Below are 18,059 nucleotides of genomic sequence, written 5' to 3'. Positions count from 1 at the left end.
ATTCAAGAAATTTTTCTATGACTTAACTGACATGGTTAGAGTCCTCTATGAAGAGAGCAACACTAGAATGGCTGGAGAGAGTTCTACGCCCCCACATGGAGAGGGAAGCTCAAGAGATCAAAAAGATGAAAAGAAGGATTCAAAGGGTAATGGAGGAAATCCTCCTCCATCTACACAATCTTCATCTTCCTCATCATCTTCATCATCCTCAGCATCTCAAACAACATCATCTTCCACATCCACCCCAAAAAAAATTCATACTCATTCAAAAACCCCAAAGGAAAAAACTCCCATACTCAAATTGGACATTAAGTTTGAACATCCTAGGTATAATGGTGAGGTAAATCTAGAAAAGTAGAAAATAGGATACAACAATTGGAGGTTTATTGCAGAATTTAGAAACTTCAAGAAGATGATATAAAAATCCAGTTGGCTTCATCGAGGCTAGAAGGAGAAATACTAGTCTCGTGGGAAACAAAGAATCAAGAGGAAATGTGAATTCATTGTAAGATATCCATTTCTTGGGTTGAATTTGATTCTTCAATTAAATTATAGTTTTATCCTTTAGCCTATATGCAAAAATCCACTATGATTTGGAAACAATTTAGGCAACTTGATGGCCAAGCAGTTCAAGACTATACTAGGGAGTTTAGGAAGAGGGCTTTGTTGTTAGTAGTAAACTTGAATTCCCAAGATACATTTTTGAAATATTTTGGGGGCTTACATTGCTAATTAAAACATACTATCCTTATATTCAATCCAATCAATTTGGATTAGGTATGTGTGCAATCCGCACACCTTGAAGCAAGGGGAAAGAACATTCAGGAAGATCATAGTAAGAAGAAGCCATTCAAGGGTAAGGAGAAAGAGAAGAGGGGGAAATGGAACGGAAAGAAGAATTCAAGTCTGAAGAAAGAAGGGGATAAAAATACATGCCAACATTGTTCCAAATTTGGGCATGATGAAACCCATTGTTGGAAATTACATCCTGAACTAAGACATAAGAGACCAAACAATAAGGGAAAACAAAAGACGACTGCTACCACAAAACATGATTGTGGATCAGATTTTGGTGATGAGCCCAAGATTTGATCCATGGTTAGAAAATAAAAAGAAGTTGTTGCAAGAACTAGTTCCTCACATAGTCACAAAAACACTCCAAATGTAGAATTAAGAATAGAATTGCTCCATGTAAGGGTAATTTAAAATCATACAAGGATTGATGCATTATTTGATTGTGGGTCACAATCAAACTTAATTTTAGAAGACTTGGTCAAAAATATTAACCTTGAAACTATACCTCATCATAAGCCATATCCATTGGGTTTGATAGTCAATAATGCAAATTTACAGGTTACAAGGAAATGCTTATTTAGGTTTTCCATTATTAAAAAGTTCATTGATGAAGTTGAGTTAGATGTAGTTCCACTTGACATCTGAGGAATCATTTTGTGAAGTCCTTATCTGTATGATAAGAAAGAAATATTTTATTTCCACAAGAACAAATATCTATTTCTCAAGGATGGGGTGGAGTATATTGTGAGAGCCCATCATAAAAAGCTGAACATTTGTTTGGTTAATGAAGGATAGATGAAGAGACTAGTAAATGCAAGTAAATTTTTTGTGCTTCTCATGATCAAGAAAAATAATGATATTAATTATGAATATTTTGAAGGTTGTGATGAAAAATTAAAATCTTATTTGTTTGATGTGGTAAGAAAGCATGGCGATATGTTTCAAGAACCATAGGGGTTACCTCCCAAAAGGGGAACTCCATGACCGACATCAGCACCGGTATTGGCTCTTTCAGATCTTAGACAACCGTTTGAGATTCAAACAGGTGCTAGTGATTATGCCATGGGAGCAGTTCTTATGCAACATGGTAAGCCCATTTCATTTCATTCTAAAAATTTTAATGGAGCTTTGATTAACTATACCACTTATGACAAAGAACATTCCACATTGGTACAAACTATAAAAACTGGAAACACTACTTGATGGGGATGGAGAACATTATCCATATTGACCATAAACTATTGCAGTACTTACAGTCACAGCCAAAGTTTCAGCAATCACGACACTTCAGATGTATGGGTTTTCTACAACATTTTCATCTAGTTATCAAGTACAAAAAAGGAATCTACAATAAGGTAGTTGATATGCTTTCTAAACCTATTGTAAATTCATCTATTATACTCAAGCACAATTTTGTTTTGCATGAAAGTTACATTGAGAAATATGCATATGATAATGACTTCCGAGATGTGTATGCAAGCTTGAGTCAAGGAAACCAAATTGAAGAGTTAGATTACCATGTACATAAAACTTTGTTGTATCACTTGGAAAAGTTATGTATTCCATAGGGAGAAAGAAACATTATCATAAGGGAGGCACGCACTTCATTGATTGTTCGACATTTTGTTGTAGGCATGACAATAGTGAATCTCTAAAGATATTGTTATTGGCCACACATGTTTGATAATGTATCTCATTTCATTAGAGGATGTTCTTTATGTGGAACAAGTAAGCCTAGCAATAGGAAACATGGGTTGTACACTCCACTTCCGGTACCTTCACACCCATGGGAGAGTATCTCAATGGATTTTGTAGGAGGTCTTCCGTTGTCAAGGAAAGGTCAGCATTGCTTATATGTAGTTGTGGATAGGTTTAGAAAGATGTGTATTCTAACACCATTTAAAAAACAAATTACAGCTTAAAAAAATAGCTCATCTTTTCTTTCAAAATATTTGGGTTCATTTTGGTCTTCCTACTGCCATTATAAGTGATCGAGATTCTCGACTTTTTGGTAATTTTTGGTTAAATTTGTGGGACATGATGAACACTAAGTTGAAGAAGAGTACAACCTTTCATACGAAAACATATGGACAAATTAAGGTGGTCAACATGACAATAATACATCTTCTTAGAGGATATTTCATAAAACATCCCAAGTTGTGGGATGAACAACTGCATTACATACATCATGCATACAATAGGGCAAAGCATTCTTCAACAAACACATAGCCCTTTGTGGATTATTTTGGGTACTTGCCAAGATCACCATTAGAATTCATCTTTGAGAAATATGTTTCCATCGATGGTCAAAATGGCATCGATAAGGCAAGGAAGTTCATTAAGAAAATTTAGTTGATACATCACACAATGTAGTAACAGCTTCAAAGAAGTCAAAGAAGCTACAAGGCAAGGCATGACAAACACCGTGTTGATCATAAATTTCAAGTTGGAGACAAAGTTTGGTTATATATTAGCAAAGATATAGTTCAAGTAGAAGATAAAAATCTTAAGCCAATATATTATGGTCCTTTAAAATTCTGGAAAAGATTGGTAGCAATGCATTTAAGCTAGATTTTCCTTTTTGTACGAAAATATACTTTGTTGTTAATGTTGAGAATTTGAGATTGTTTAAAGCTCCTTTTATTGATGATCAAGGAGAGCATGTTATGCTGCCACCAATAGTTTATTTCTCGCCAGAATATCTTGATGAACTTCAGCAAGATCTTATAATTGATAGAAGAACCAGATCTTCAAAGAGAGGGAATGTTGAACACCTTAGAGTGGGACTCAAGGGACAAAAACCTTCTAAAGCCAAATGGTTGCAGATCGAGAAGGTGAGGGAGCTGTAGCCCTCACCTATTGAATAATTTATAGTATCTTTTGGGGTCCAAAAGGCTTCTAGTGGGGAGGAATGATCAGGTGCTCAGTAAGCTCAAAAATAAAATTTCTTAGAATTCCTCGAACCCTGAATGACCACATCCATCTCGGTGATATGATCCTAACGCAACTCTTTTCACTAAAAACCAAGTTCGTATGAGGAAGATATCACATTCTGTATGCTTTTCCAAATAGAGGAATTTTTGAAAAAAAATGTAAAGTCACTGCACAGTCAACAATCCATACCATTGACGTGGCAGGTCACTAGGTAGGGTCAATGGTGGTCAATATTCAATCAGGACTTGCCAAGTGTCACATTTATATTAGTCTGTAGGTGTGGTGATGTGGCATGTTTCTATTGGTTTATGATGGACCAATCAGGAGGGGACAAGTGGCAAGCCTGAAGGCCACCACATGTCCCTCACTAATTGCTAGTTATTGTTGCGCAGTGTGCAAAATAATGGACTGCTCGGCAGGGTCGAACTCATGACCTCGCCCCAAGAAAATCCACGAGATACTATTCTACCACCACATGAGGAATTAACATATAATAATTTCCATATATATTTAAACTTTAATATGGTTGCAGTTGCGGGTTAGGAGGGAGCGGGACCATGGGCTAGCCCCCTCCCATGTGAACACAACAACGTAACTCTGGAGGTAATGACTAATGGTTAATCCATCTGGTGGTCATCAAACCATAACCATTCATAGTTATTGCAACATGTGACCACACTATCGTATAAACTAGATTTTGGAGGTTTCCACAAACCACGAAATGCAATCTCAACATGTGTCCACTACTACTAACCACCAGGCTAATGGTTAGTCTAATTGTGTGGTATTAGTGCTAAGCACAATTAATGCTTAATTAAATGTGCTTAACCACTAATTAAACATGTAATTAATTTGGTGGACTTTTGGCACTCCCTTCAATTTCAGAGATTCCTCAAGTTTTAACAAGACTAACTCGAGTTCCTCCAACTTCAGAGGAGGCTTACTAGTGAAAACTGTTTCTGTCATATCTTTTGCAAAATTCGACCAAATTGGGATAAGGAAAAGGTGTTACTAGCTGATTCGGATGTTTTGAGGACATTGAAGCATGTTTGATGAGTAATAGGCCATTGTAAACAACACATTTTCCATTATTGGGCTAATACAAAGGCCCAAGCCATGGAAGCTAGATTAAGGACATGTAGCCAAGGAGGGGTGAACTCCTTCACCAAAACACCGTGTTAAGTGTTAATTTTAATGGTTTTCTATATATTTACTTGTTATTGCTCAGCAATTGATTTTCATGTTATTTTTATCATGAACTAAACATAAAACTTGATAAAATTTATCTATTTCCATTCACAAACACCATAAGGAACCTATGCACATGAAGTAATTGACAAGAATTTGTTTTTAATTTTGAGGGCAAAATTACCAAAGAAAAACTAACATTAAACATAGATCAAATATGTTATAGTGGATTAATTATATGTATATTTCATATTAAACTTGGATTCTTTAGTATTGCATGAGGAAAGGATTCTTGGAGAAAGGGAGGAAGGGATATTGTACAATTTTACATTAGAACAAGGACCCATCTTTGGAGAGGATGATAGGGAGGAAGATGATTTTGATGAGGGAATTACCGAGAGTCTCATAAAATATTTGGAGGATGAATATTGACATGAGGAAATGGTGCAAGAAACACCAAATGAGGCTACAAGGCCTTGTGTTTTTGAAAATGACAAATTATAAGTGTTTGTAGGTTGCACAAGTCGTAAAGAAAAAAAAACCATTGAAGATTGTCACAAGGAGGTACAAGAGTGACCAAATGTTTACTTTTATTCCAAGGACTATGTGTGCTCATGAGAATGTACAAAAGGTAGTTTATAGGAGATATTTGCAGCATGTTGTTTTAGAGAAAGCAAAGTGGAATTGAGTTGCGTTGACAAAAAGAAGGAGAAATGAAGAAGAGCATTCATATGTAATGATTAATGAATTTGATGAATAAATATTGTTGCTTAAAAAATTTCTCCAGAAATCTAAGTCTAAGCTATTGATAGAAACATGTGCTAAATATTCAAACTTAATGTTAAAATATCTTGAGGAAGAAATGGAATATTTAGATAAATGGATACACAAGGACAAATGTTAAAAATGATAGGAAGTCTTTAGGCTCATTTGAAGAGAACGAGAAGATTAAAGTACCACATAATAATGGAATAGAACAAGAAGAAACGAAACAAATAATGGGCAATAACAACAAAAATTTTCATCCATATGAAGGAGATCTCATACAACACAGTATTGGTGAGGTGAAGGATGAAGTAAGAATGGAAAATTCTAAAAAATACAATAATGTTTTTTCTGTGACAAAGAAAGGAAGAATACATCCAAATATCTTAAGCATCTGTGCCCAGATGTGTGTTGTAGAGGAAGAAGAGAAGAATATTGAAATCCTTATACAAGGAAAGGTCTTATTAAAAGGAGACAACAATAATGATAAGTTCCAACAAAATGTGCAGAGAGTGGTGAAAGAAGCTCCAAAAAATTACTATCTTGATATGTCAATGGAGGAAAATAGTGAATCTTAACTAGTAAATGATTGTTTGTGCTAGCTAGAGGATAGGTTTGATATGAAAATAGAGAAATTGAAGAATTTGATGTTGTAGAAGCCTCAACAGAATAGGTCTCAATAGAATAGGTGTCAAGGGAAAAAGAGAATAAATGACAACATATTGCATAGGGTATAACATTTTTTCATCAACAAAGACAAAGGAAGAATACAATAAGAGAAAATAGTGCAACAACAACATGAGAAGGAAATGGAAAACTACAATGTAAAGCTTGGGATCAAAGGATATTTACTTCATCAACACATGGTCAGGAGACCGTGAATATGTTTAAGCCTAGGAGTCTAATGCACGTGGATAGGCCCAACACAAAAATTGGGAAAGTATGGGCAAGATATTATCAATGTGATGGGTTGGCCACATGGTAAAGCTTGCAGGAAATTTCAATTTTTTTCGTAAGAAATTGTAAATATTTACATTAGGAAGTAAGTTTTTATTTTTTAGAATAACTTGGACAATGTTTTTTTTGATGTAAATTTTAGTTTTAAGTTTCCTTTGTTTTGTGGGGAAGGGGAAACAATTCAGCCTTTGTGACTCTTTATTATCATGATTGATTTCTATTGGGAAACAAAAAGAATATAGTGTTTGAAGAGGAGAGCATAAGAAGAGAATCTCTCAAGTGGGGAGAAGAGAGAGGGAGAGAAGATACGAACTCGATGTTTCTCTATGAAACTATAGTCTTGAGTTTGTAGACCTCCATGTATTCTCCATTCAGTGTGAACGAGGTAATATTTCTCTCTTTGAGTGGCGTAAATAAACAACAATCGAGTTGTAAGTTGTAGTTCTCAGTGTCAGTGATGTAAATGAATAGAAGTTTTGGACTGTAAGTTGTGTGCATGATAAATGGTTTAGATTGAATCAAATTCTTGTGATTAACCAATTTGATTTCTACTTGTAAACACATGTTTTATATTCTTTTGCATTTGTTCATTAGAATACCGGCCATTTTTAGAACCTGTATGTTGCTCGACCAATTTATATTAAAATAAATTCAAATCTTGTGGCTTGAATCATTGTGATAATCTATTTGTCTTTTGGGTCTCTTATTCTATTAGTCTTACATTTTGTAGAAGGAATGTGTTGTTGTGTTCTTGAATAGTGGTTCCTTAGTATTTACAATGATTTAAGTGTTGTTACAGAGGCAAAGTACCATGTTTCGAGTTTGAAGAAAAAGAACCATCTTAGACTATTTTTTGATTGTCAAATTTGTAAAAGTGTGGCAACCTCATGTGAAGAAAGGTTGGTAAATTGTATATTGTATTGAGGGGTCACCTAGGGGCATGGAGAGTCTGTTTGGAATAGTCAAGTTATTTCGTCTTCCATGGAAGTGCAATATAGAATTTATATGGGCACTATGAAATTATTTCATAGAAATCAAATAATTAATTTGGAAAGAGGTGATACAAAATCATTTCGTAGCAACAACACATAAAACTTGGACGATTGCGTGTTTGATTTTTAAGACTCTACTTGGCCAACCTTCGTATTGGCTAGTTTGGAGGATGAAATTATGTTGGGATTTGTGTTAAGCTTGCTAAGTGGAAAAGAGAATCCCCTTTTTTTACAATGTGTGTGAAAGGTATGGGTATTTTGTATTGTTTGGCATTGAAGATTGTAAATGGTTGAATCCATTGTTATATGCATTGACTAGATTGGTGATATTAGAATCAATGTGAATAGGACTCAATTGGTATGTGATTGTGTGTATATACACACACATAGATAAATATATATACATGTAACATTTAAAAAACATTTATAATAAGAATATTATATATTGAGAGAAAGCTTTTTACACATATATGTTTTCTACTTCCAAATATGATTGTATTGACATTTTAACTTGTAAAATACTAATCATAAATAAAATATTCCAATTTTCTCTCTTTCTTTACATATATATATATATATATATATATATATATATATATATATATATATATATATAAAGAGAGAGAATTGGAATATTTTATTTATGATTCCTATTCTCTCTTTATATATATATATATATATATATATATATATATATATATATATATATATATAAAGAAAGAGAGAGAATTGGAATATTTTATTTATGATTCCTATTTTACAAGCTAAAATGTCAATAAATGTCGTAATCATATTTTGAAGTAGGAAACATATATGATAAAACTCTTTCATTCCATATATAATATTCTTATTATAAATAGTGTGTTGCTCAAAATTAATATAGATCCATCTTAAATTCTAATATAGGAATCAAATAAAAGGGTTTGCATTCTACTTATTTGATCCCTCTAGCCCCTTGGTAGATAAGACATATGATGGATCTATTCTGATATATATTTTTTGTGATGTAATCACCCACAAAAGACTAGAATTGATGAGATATATTCATAAAATTCTTTAACAATACAGCCATTCACCATCAATCCAAAACCTTATGAGCAATGTCTTATATATATAATATTTCAAATTTTCAAATTTTTTATTATGTAAAAAAAATAAGAAAAAAATCATTTTTTTATTCAAAAATTATTAATATATTTAAAATCTAATAGATTTTCCCTAAAATATCAACTAACGTAATGAAACTCCTTATGAAACTACACCATGATCATGATTTTTCGGAGAAGGCCAATCATGTTTGTTCTCTCACATAACCTAGCACATAAGGTAGCCATTCATTGTTCTAATTCCAACGGATCCAACAAATATCCCAACAAATGAAGACCTGTAAAATTTTCATTTGATTCTCTGTATACCATTTTCATCTTTCTTAGATGGTTGTTCAATGTATTCAAGAGAATAATAATCCCATCCAATGGAAGAAAATTGATAATGCGTTATTTTTTTGAATAGCGGGGCCTGCGCCTCGCGATCTAATAAAGAGAAAATCGAGACAATGCCAAGCACCATAAACAATTTGCAAACTTAAATTGTAAGTAAAATCTAAAAGCAATTGGGTTTAAATGTAAATAAAATCTAAAAGCAATTGGGTTTAAATGTAAATAAATGTAAAGGCATTCATGGTTCTAATTTCAACGGATCCCACGAAATGGATTTACTGTACGTAAATATCCAACAAATGAAGACCTGTAAATTTTTCATTTGATTCTCTCTATACCATTTTCATCTTTGTTAGATGGTTGTTCAATGTATTCGAGAGAATAATAATCCCATCCTAATTTTTTGAATAGCGGAGCCTGCGCCTCGCGATCTAATAAAGAGAAAGTCGAGACAACGCCAAGCAACATAAAATGTAAATAAAATCTAAAAGCAATTGGGTGGAAATAGAAAACTTGGAAACTTGTGGTGTTTCATAATGGTTTTCCAGCTAACCAACGCATGTAAAAGGCCAATGATTCTTTAGGTTTGTATTGTGGAACCATATGTCCAGCTCCCTGCAAAGAATACATTGTAATTAATTTTAATGAAAAGTGATGTTTACGAGGGAATCTTTATGCTTCTTCCAAAAACCATAAAGAACAAAAAAAACCGACAGCCCACCTTTATAGTTGCAAAGGTCAAGTTGTGATCATATCCCTGAGTATAAAAATTTCAGAAAGCACAATAATTCATTTAGATGTGTTTGAATTAATATGGTGTATCAAATGTGAATAAGTGACGTGTGCTTACCCAGCAACTTGATCATCCACGAACCATGGGCGCCATTGATAAATTATTGCATAACCCAAGGACCTTGTCCAAGCCTGTGTTCCAGTGAAAGGCACTGCTCTATCATGGTCGCCACTGTAATCATAAATGAAAATGTGAAGATCATAGTATATCATTGTTGCCACTGTCATCGAATGAAATCTATTTTGAAAGTAATATTAAATCATTAATAAAAAAAATTAATATTAAGATAAGGGTTTAGTTTCACAAGGTAAGAAATATTTTGTGTATGGTATAAGAAATTTCTGGTGTGTAATCATTAATTATTAAAACTTATAAAAATATATATACACTAATTTTTAATTTATGTTTATAAATTTAAATAATAAATATATACACTAATTTTTAATTTATGTTTATAAATTTAAATAATAAAAAGGTGAATTAATTTATGTTTATAAATTTAAATAATAAAAAGGTGAAATAAATATATATAATATTTTAAATATATAAATCTATGCTTATAAATTTAAATAATAAAAAAGTGGACTTAATATATACAATATTTTAAATATATAAAAAAATCATTATATACCCTCGAAAAAAATGCTAAACATGATATAATATGTTGAAGGTTATATATTAGGATTTTTTTTAATTTCATAAGTAGGTAGAGTATGGAGATAGAAGGCAATGAAAGGTATGAAAAGTCAGTAAAGAACCACTGGAAAACAAAACAAATTGAACAGTCTCTTGAAAGTGATATTTTAAGGATTTTTTAAACTCTCATTCAAGTAGGTATAGTATAGAGGTTCATTCAAGTAGGTGTAGTATAGGGGTTGGACAATGCTTACTATGAAATCTGCATGGTTGACATTTCTCTCCAGTAATCTTTTAAGTGAAGTAGTGATTTTGTTAACCAACAAAGATCCCAGTGAAATACAAAAGAAAATATAGAATATAAAAACTCATAAAATAAAAGTAAAATTATATAAATATGTTTCAAATATATTATATAGATATTTTTAATCCTAAGCATTTAATAAATTCTAATTTTAAAAAGATTTATAATAATTATAGAAATAACTATTTTATTACAAAACGAATTAATTTATTATAAAACAAAGCTATTTAGGATTCTGCTAGGCTTGTAGGCATGAGTAACTAATGGTATGTCATAAGCTAATAAAGGTTTTTAAGAAAGGATCATAAAGTCTTTTTTCTAATAAAGAAGTTTTGAGTTTTTAAAATATTTAATCACAAAATTTATATGTATCTATGAACAAAGTGGGTAAAGTAGAAATTGACCTGTAAATTAATGCATGATAGCCTTTACTCGTCAAATTTTTATGGTAGATGATCACACTTCCAACATAGTTGTTATAAGTAATCTTTTTACTAGCCATAACCCATTCTCCAATAATTTCTTCCTGCAAGGAAAATTGCATAAGTGGAATAATCATGAATACTCAAGTGAAACATGATAGTTGTCAGCAAATGTAGTTGGAAAACCTAAATGTCATTGATGAACATGAGTATGTTAATAACACACATATAGAAAATGAAAATATAGGAGAAGAGAAACCCAAAACATTATTGATGTATTCACTATATTATTAATTGTTTTATATGTATTGAGTATGTTATTAACTATTTTATATATATCAGAAATGCTAAGATTCTATTAAAACACCCCAGTTAAAAAGGTGAAGGGAAGATTCAAAAGTAAATTTAAAATAAAACAATTCTTGAGCACAACAAATATTATTAATGGGTTTTAGTATAAAGGAGAGAGACTTGTTAGTGTATGAAATATGAGTTCACTAAAGTTGTCTCCTCATATAATTTATAGAATTTTGTAAGATTTCCTCTTATATTTCATTATTGCTTAGGGTCACTTTGGTTCTTTATCCAAAGTTTCACTTTCAATATCTTGGGAAAACTTTTAATTTTTAGGCAATTCTTTTTCCTCTATTTAAGGTTCCAATTTTATTTTACAGCTTGTTTTATTTTCTAAACATTGTTAAGTAGGAACCATTACCATTATTAAAAGAAAGAGGGAATAGTTGAATAATTTTCTACACCTACCAACTTATAGATCAATATCAAGAATGATGGAGCAGTAATAAAATCGCAACATGTAAAACACGTATTTCAACAAAAAATACAATACTCTATTTTAGCAATGTTAATTTGGCAGGTCAATGAAAAACTCCAACCATGGGACAAGATTCCTCCTTTTGAGAGGACAAATTTTGACTATTGAGGCACTCAATTTGGACAGCGAAATGTGCACTTTTGAATTAAAATCCCACATGTGCATATTTGATGAGGTCGGCGGTAAAACAAATTGCACACCCTTGGAAGGCTATAAATACAAGTGACCTCAACCTCATTTGGACAATCATCTTGGATCCTTCTTCTATTTTCTACCTTATTTCTGGCTCACATAAATTTGAGGCAGGTCCACAGAGGAATGGGTTCACATGAAGGTGAAATTATATGGTGTGAAGCTTTCAACTTTATTTTAGAGTCTTTTGGTAGTAGTTGCAAGTGTGTCATGGAGAAATCTGAGCTGCAATTACATGCAAGTCATCTCATCTATGCAGTCGAGACCTAGGGTGTGTTCTTTTAGTTGACCCAATTTTTTTCAGTTGAATGCAGTGTTAGATAGTCGAATGTACACAATGACACTTATTCATAAGCTTTTGAATCACACTTTTGAGTATTAACGTTGTTGGGTTCATCTCAAGAATCTTTTTAATTGATTTTGTTGGATAGGTTAATGATTAAATATATGTATCATTATACTCTCTTTGAAAATCTAATAAGAAAAATAATTTGAAACAATTTTCCCCAGAGTGAGTTTTTCCTTGGTCTCTCATCAATCCTAGTCTTTCTATTTGTGAATGATTTTATTCCATTGTTCCTTTATGTTTTGTTGCATTGATGATGATTTTGGTTTTTCTGTATAATTCCATATGTTGCCAAATAATGTTGTAAATATGTATAATAGTATGATGTGATGCGGTGAATTTAATGTGTAAATGAAAAATTGCAATTGTCAAAGGAAAGAACAATATAGCTCTAAGAAAAATTAGCATGGTTTGAGAGTTGGCCTAAAGAAAAGTCATAAAATATAACCCTTATTGATATGTCTTTCATGGAAGCATGTGAGGATGGAGGAGACCTTAAAGAATAATAGGGTTTGAAGGAAACCCCATGCATTATGAGGTTGGGGTTTGAGAGAAATTGTTGTTTATGGGAGAGATTTGAGATATGGAATCTAGAAACCCTAGCATGATCAATGTGAAGATTTTCAAAGCACTTGTGATAGATATGATGAAGCCCTAGATGGGATAGTCTTTATTAGGCCTCATTGCTAATGAAGGTGATTGAAATATTGAAGGCAACATTATCATATGGATAAGATTTGGTAATAAATCTTGAAGGTTGGTTCAAGAGGGAGTTGATATCCTCGTAAAAATATAAGTACATTTTATATCTTTGTTACCTCGTTTTTATTCTATTCCTATTTAAGTTTATTGTCTTTATTATTACTAATACTTCCCAAATGTATATTTGGGTATTTGGATACTTCAAACCTCTTCATGAGATGCGATGAATGGATCCTTCTTGAGGATCATCTAAGATTTAGGAAAGGATGTAGAGTGTAGGAAGAGAAGAGAGATAAATTTCCCATGAAAAATAAGTTGACAAGTTATGTATGATGTATTCTTTCAATGTCATGTTCCAAATATAATATTGGATGGAAAGGTAAAACCTAAGCTATGATGGGGATATCACCTTCCTTAATGACTCATATACATGAAAGTAGATTTGATTCATGGTACTCATGATGTGATGGTGCACTTGGTATTGGGCAAATATCTCACATTCTATTAAGTCATGGCAAAGCTACCTAGAAACATTGATATTTTGAAGATATTCACATATTCAATGTTTGGCAAAGAATCTCTAATTTTAGTCATAATGTACTTCCTAATATTAGAAAGAAGGATATAAATTTGATTGTTATATATGGTAGCTTGATACGATTGATAATGTTTCTAACAAGCATGGTAACCACAATGATAGAACTATAACAATAAGATTGATATTCATGATCTTCTTGTTGACTTTTATTATATTCTTATAAGCTCAGTGGCTTGGAAAAATTTGGATTCCCCATCCTTGTGATTGAATAATATAATAAAGAAGTGAAGTAGTAATTATGATATTTATGATAAAGTTATTAGTTACTTTATTCATAATATTCTATCTCTTTATGAAAATTTCATGTCATGTGATGATGAAGTATCTAACATGTTATGACCATCATGGATATATGTTTCAGAACCTGTTATAGTTGGAATTTGTGGACTAATGGCTATGTTGACACTTAAAAATATTATGATAGACAAGTTGATGACTTGAATGATGATGACCGAAGTGGATGCTCATTAAGAAGGAGAACTGTGTTACAATGAGGCTTGAAGGCCTATTTATAATTGAGAAACAATGGAAAACCATAAAAAAAATATAACCCTAGGAGATGAAGTTCCAAAACTATAGGCCCTCTGTAGGTAAATTGGCACATCAACTTCTGGGGGTCGTAACTTTGGCATACAATATTTGTTTGACGCGTACAATAAATCGCTATAAAGTTCTATCTAATGACTACAATGTTTGGGTGCAAACATGAGTCAATGGCTAATGTTTGCCCACTTTCCAAAAAAAAGTGTTTCGGGCCTCAAAACGGTTACGGAAGTTTAGGACCCAAAAAACTACCAAAAAATAGTAAATTGTGCTAGAATGGAGGAAACTGAAAAACTAAAATAAACAATTGTGGGGGTCAAAGTGGAATATGTGGGTGGCCACCAATATCCACCTAGACCAATCCCCCCCTGGAAGAAATGGTCCCCATTATGCTGAGTTCCTCCACGAGACAAGGAAACTTCTGCTAAACTTGCTCCTTGCATAGCCACTTGCCTTGGTGCAAGAGTTGGACAACTTTGACAACCCAATATAGTTGGATATTCTGTTGGCGAGTATTCTTGATCTGTGTGTCCATTATCCCATCAGTTTTGACTTATTCCATGAAGTCTAGGTTTAACTTTGTTGGTGTGAGTTGTTCAAAAAATGTTGGATGTGTCGAGCAATGGTGGAATGTATGGCTGAAGGCGGCCCACATTGAACACTAGGTGCAAGACAAGGAATGGTTGAATGTTGAGCTTGGAATCATTTTCCGCTACAACCTTGGTGATTGTGTATGACCCATATCAGAGCAGCCAAAGTTTATGGTGGGGCCTAGCAAGGCTCTCCTTCTACAAATGTAGTCAAACTTTTTCACCCACCTTGACCTTGTGTGGCACCCGATGCTAATCATGTCACTGATTGTACTTAGCATTGGATATTTCCAATATTCCATGGACCTGCTACAGGATGCGATGGATACCCTGAATGAAGTAGTTAGCCCTGTCATCTTTAGACTCGACATGGACCAAAGCTACCTGAGTAGCTGCAAATGCTATGGCCACATTAATTAGACATAGAGGCTAAAATACTAGCCCCATATAAAATGGGTTGTAGCGAGTTGCGCTATGGAGAGATCTATTGTAGCTATACTTGACATAGGGAGGCCTTCGTCCTATGTGCATGGATGCATCTATTTGTACATGCATAAAATGCTTATGATCATCTTGTTGATGAGCTTTATTTGGCATTCAGTTTAGGGGTGGAAAGTAGTGGGTTTAGTGAGCTTTATATCGAACATCGACTAGCGAATTGACCAAAATGTACATAGGAACCTACTATCATGATTTGAGATAATGGACTATGGGATCCCAAAGTGCACCCATAATCATTCAAAGAAGAGCTTTGTATTGAATTTTGTTGGGATACTCTTCTTGCGGGGTGCCAGAAAGGCCATCTTAGAGAATCTACTGATGACCACAAAAACACAATACTTTCCATGCTTAGTATAAGGGAGGCCTGACATGTAATCCATGGATATGCATTCCCAAGGTTGACTACGAGTAGGAAAATATTATATAGGCCTTGCTTCATGATTGTCGGTTTGGAAATAGCGTAGGCAGTGCAAGATCTGATGTATTTCCCAAAATCCTGTCGAAGGTTTGGCTAATAAAAATACTTCTATAACACTGCCACTATTTTCTCTACTCCGAATTGTCCCTCGAGCCGACTATAGTGTGCCTCCCAACCATCTTGGCACATTCTCTTGAAGGAACACAATGGTGTCTTAGGTGACATAACAATGTATCCTGGAGGTGAAAATTTGGAACTTGCTTTCTTTCAAGGAGTGTCTGGTATGTGTTTCCAAATTCTAAGTTTCTCTTGTACAAATGTGGCCACCATGATGTTTTGTGACCACAAGAGCCAAGCACAGTGGTCAGCGCCATGACCATCGGTCGACTGAGGAAGTATGAAACATTATTGGTGCTGCTCATCTTGTACTTAATTTTCAAATGGAATTGTTGGAGCTATGTGGACTATTTCTGATCGTGATTGTTCCGCAACATCCCTTATGTCTATATGAACTGTACAGGTTGGTGGTGTGCGTGGATGACCGTTTCCTTCCCTATGATGTAATGCTTCCATTGTTGGCAAGTTTGCAACATGGAAAACATATCTTTGTCATAGGTGGCATACTTTCAAACTATGTCTAAATGTGTCTCACTATGATATGCCATTAGACGCCCCTACTGAGTAAGAAATGTACCAATAGCATAATCAAAGGAATTTTCTCAATATAATGGTAGAGCAGAGGTGATCCGTTAACTTGGAAAACACCTACTCTTTGGATTCAGAAAAAAAATAAAAAAAATAAATAAATAAATAAATAAATAGATAAATAAATAAATAAAATAAATAAATAAAAAAAATTAAATAAATAAATAAATAAAATAAATAAATAAATAATAAATAAATAAATATTTTTTCTTTCGATGAGACCTTGTTGACTTGACTCAAAGGCAAAGTGATATGAGATAACTCCAACACAAATTTATGGTAAAAATTGTTAGGAAGCAGAAAGTTGTGAAGCTTCGTTAGATTGGTTGGGGCTGGCCAATCCTGAATGAATTTTATCTTGGATGGGTCCACATGCACACCCCACTCATTAATGATGTACCCCTAATATTAAACTTTGGTCATACCAAAAGTCCATTTGTCCAAATTGGAACACAACATGTGTTGTGATAGAGTTTGATGGACCTATCAAATATGGCAGAGGTGTTCTTCCCATCTTTGGGCAAAGATTAGGATATCATCCAAATACACCACCATGAACTAGTTGGTGAAGGGTTCCAAGATGTTTTCCGTTAGCCTCATGAAGGTTACAGGGACTTTCATCAAATGGAAGGGCATGAAAAGGCATTCAATAAGGCCCTCCTTGGATTTGGAGGAAGTCCTCAACACATCACAGGGTTCGATTGGTACCTCATGATACCCCAACATCAAGTAAATATTGTTGAAATATTTAACCCCATTGAGTTGTTCCATAAGGTCATCATTCTGTGGAATTTGATACCTATTTCAGACAGTGACCTTGATTAGCACCCGATAGTCAACACAGAGTCTCTAGGTCCCATCCTTATTCTGTACCAACACAATTGGGATCGCATAGGGTCATCAACTTGTCCTGATGTTCCTTTTCTACATCAGCTCTCACATATTTCTCTTGATCTCAGTGTTCTCCAATATAGACCATCGATAGATTGGCCCATTCGGTAGCAGCGCACCTAGGGTAAAATCAATGGAGTGCTCGACCTGATAGTGTAGATGTTCCATTATGGGTGAGTTGAAGAAGTCCCTGTACTCCTCACGACCTTGTCCATCTATTGTTTCCGTGTAGAGGAGCCCTATTTGGAGGTCGTGGCCACAATCTTCTTCTTTCCCAAGGGTCGTATCTTAAGGACAAAAAGATGTTGAGTTTGGGAAATGATCTTACTACATTGCTTCACAATGATCAAAGATATGGTGGTAGGCATCACTACCTATGGTATCTTGTACGACTTATTTACTAAAGTAATAATAACAATGAGGGACCTAGACTCATACACAACATGTCACTTCCACAAGTATGTTTTTCCTAATAATACATCACAAAATTCAAGAGGAGCAACATCGCTATACCTC

At 33.6% G+C, this 18,059-nt stretch overlaps 1 protein-coding gene across 1 annotated transcript in view; it reads right to left on the bottom strand.

Annotated features, from left to right (window-relative positions):
• Positions 1-9,470: 9,470 nt before the first annotated feature.
• Positions 9,471-18,059, bottom strand: part of LOC149172599 (serine carboxypeptidase 1-like) — a 223,497-nt gene continuing 214,908 nt past the window's right edge. Inside the window, exons 11-14 of the mRNA XM_089426385.1 lie at positions 11,208-11,329; positions 9,921-10,034; positions 9,792-9,837; positions 9,471-9,685 (exon numbers count right to left, since the gene is read on the bottom strand). Of these exons, the coding sequence (XP_089282511.1) occupies positions 9,602-9,685; positions 9,792-9,837; positions 9,921-10,034; positions 11,208-11,329 (366 nt within the window). The 3' untranslated portion in view covers positions 9,471-9,601. The remainder of the gene's footprint in view (positions 9,686-9,791; positions 9,838-9,920; positions 10,035-11,207; positions 11,330-18,059) is intronic.

This window comes from Pinus tabuliformis, chromosome 4_2 (assembly GCF_031772625.1).
Source record: "Pinus tabuliformis cultivar Carrire ecotype Pingquan chromosome 4_2, CPIR1, whole genome shotgun sequence".
Lineage (NCBI taxonomy): Eukaryota > Viridiplantae > Streptophyta > Pinopsida > Pinales > Pinaceae > Pinus > Pinus tabuliformis.
This window is presented reverse-complemented; position numbering and strand designations above follow the sequence as displayed.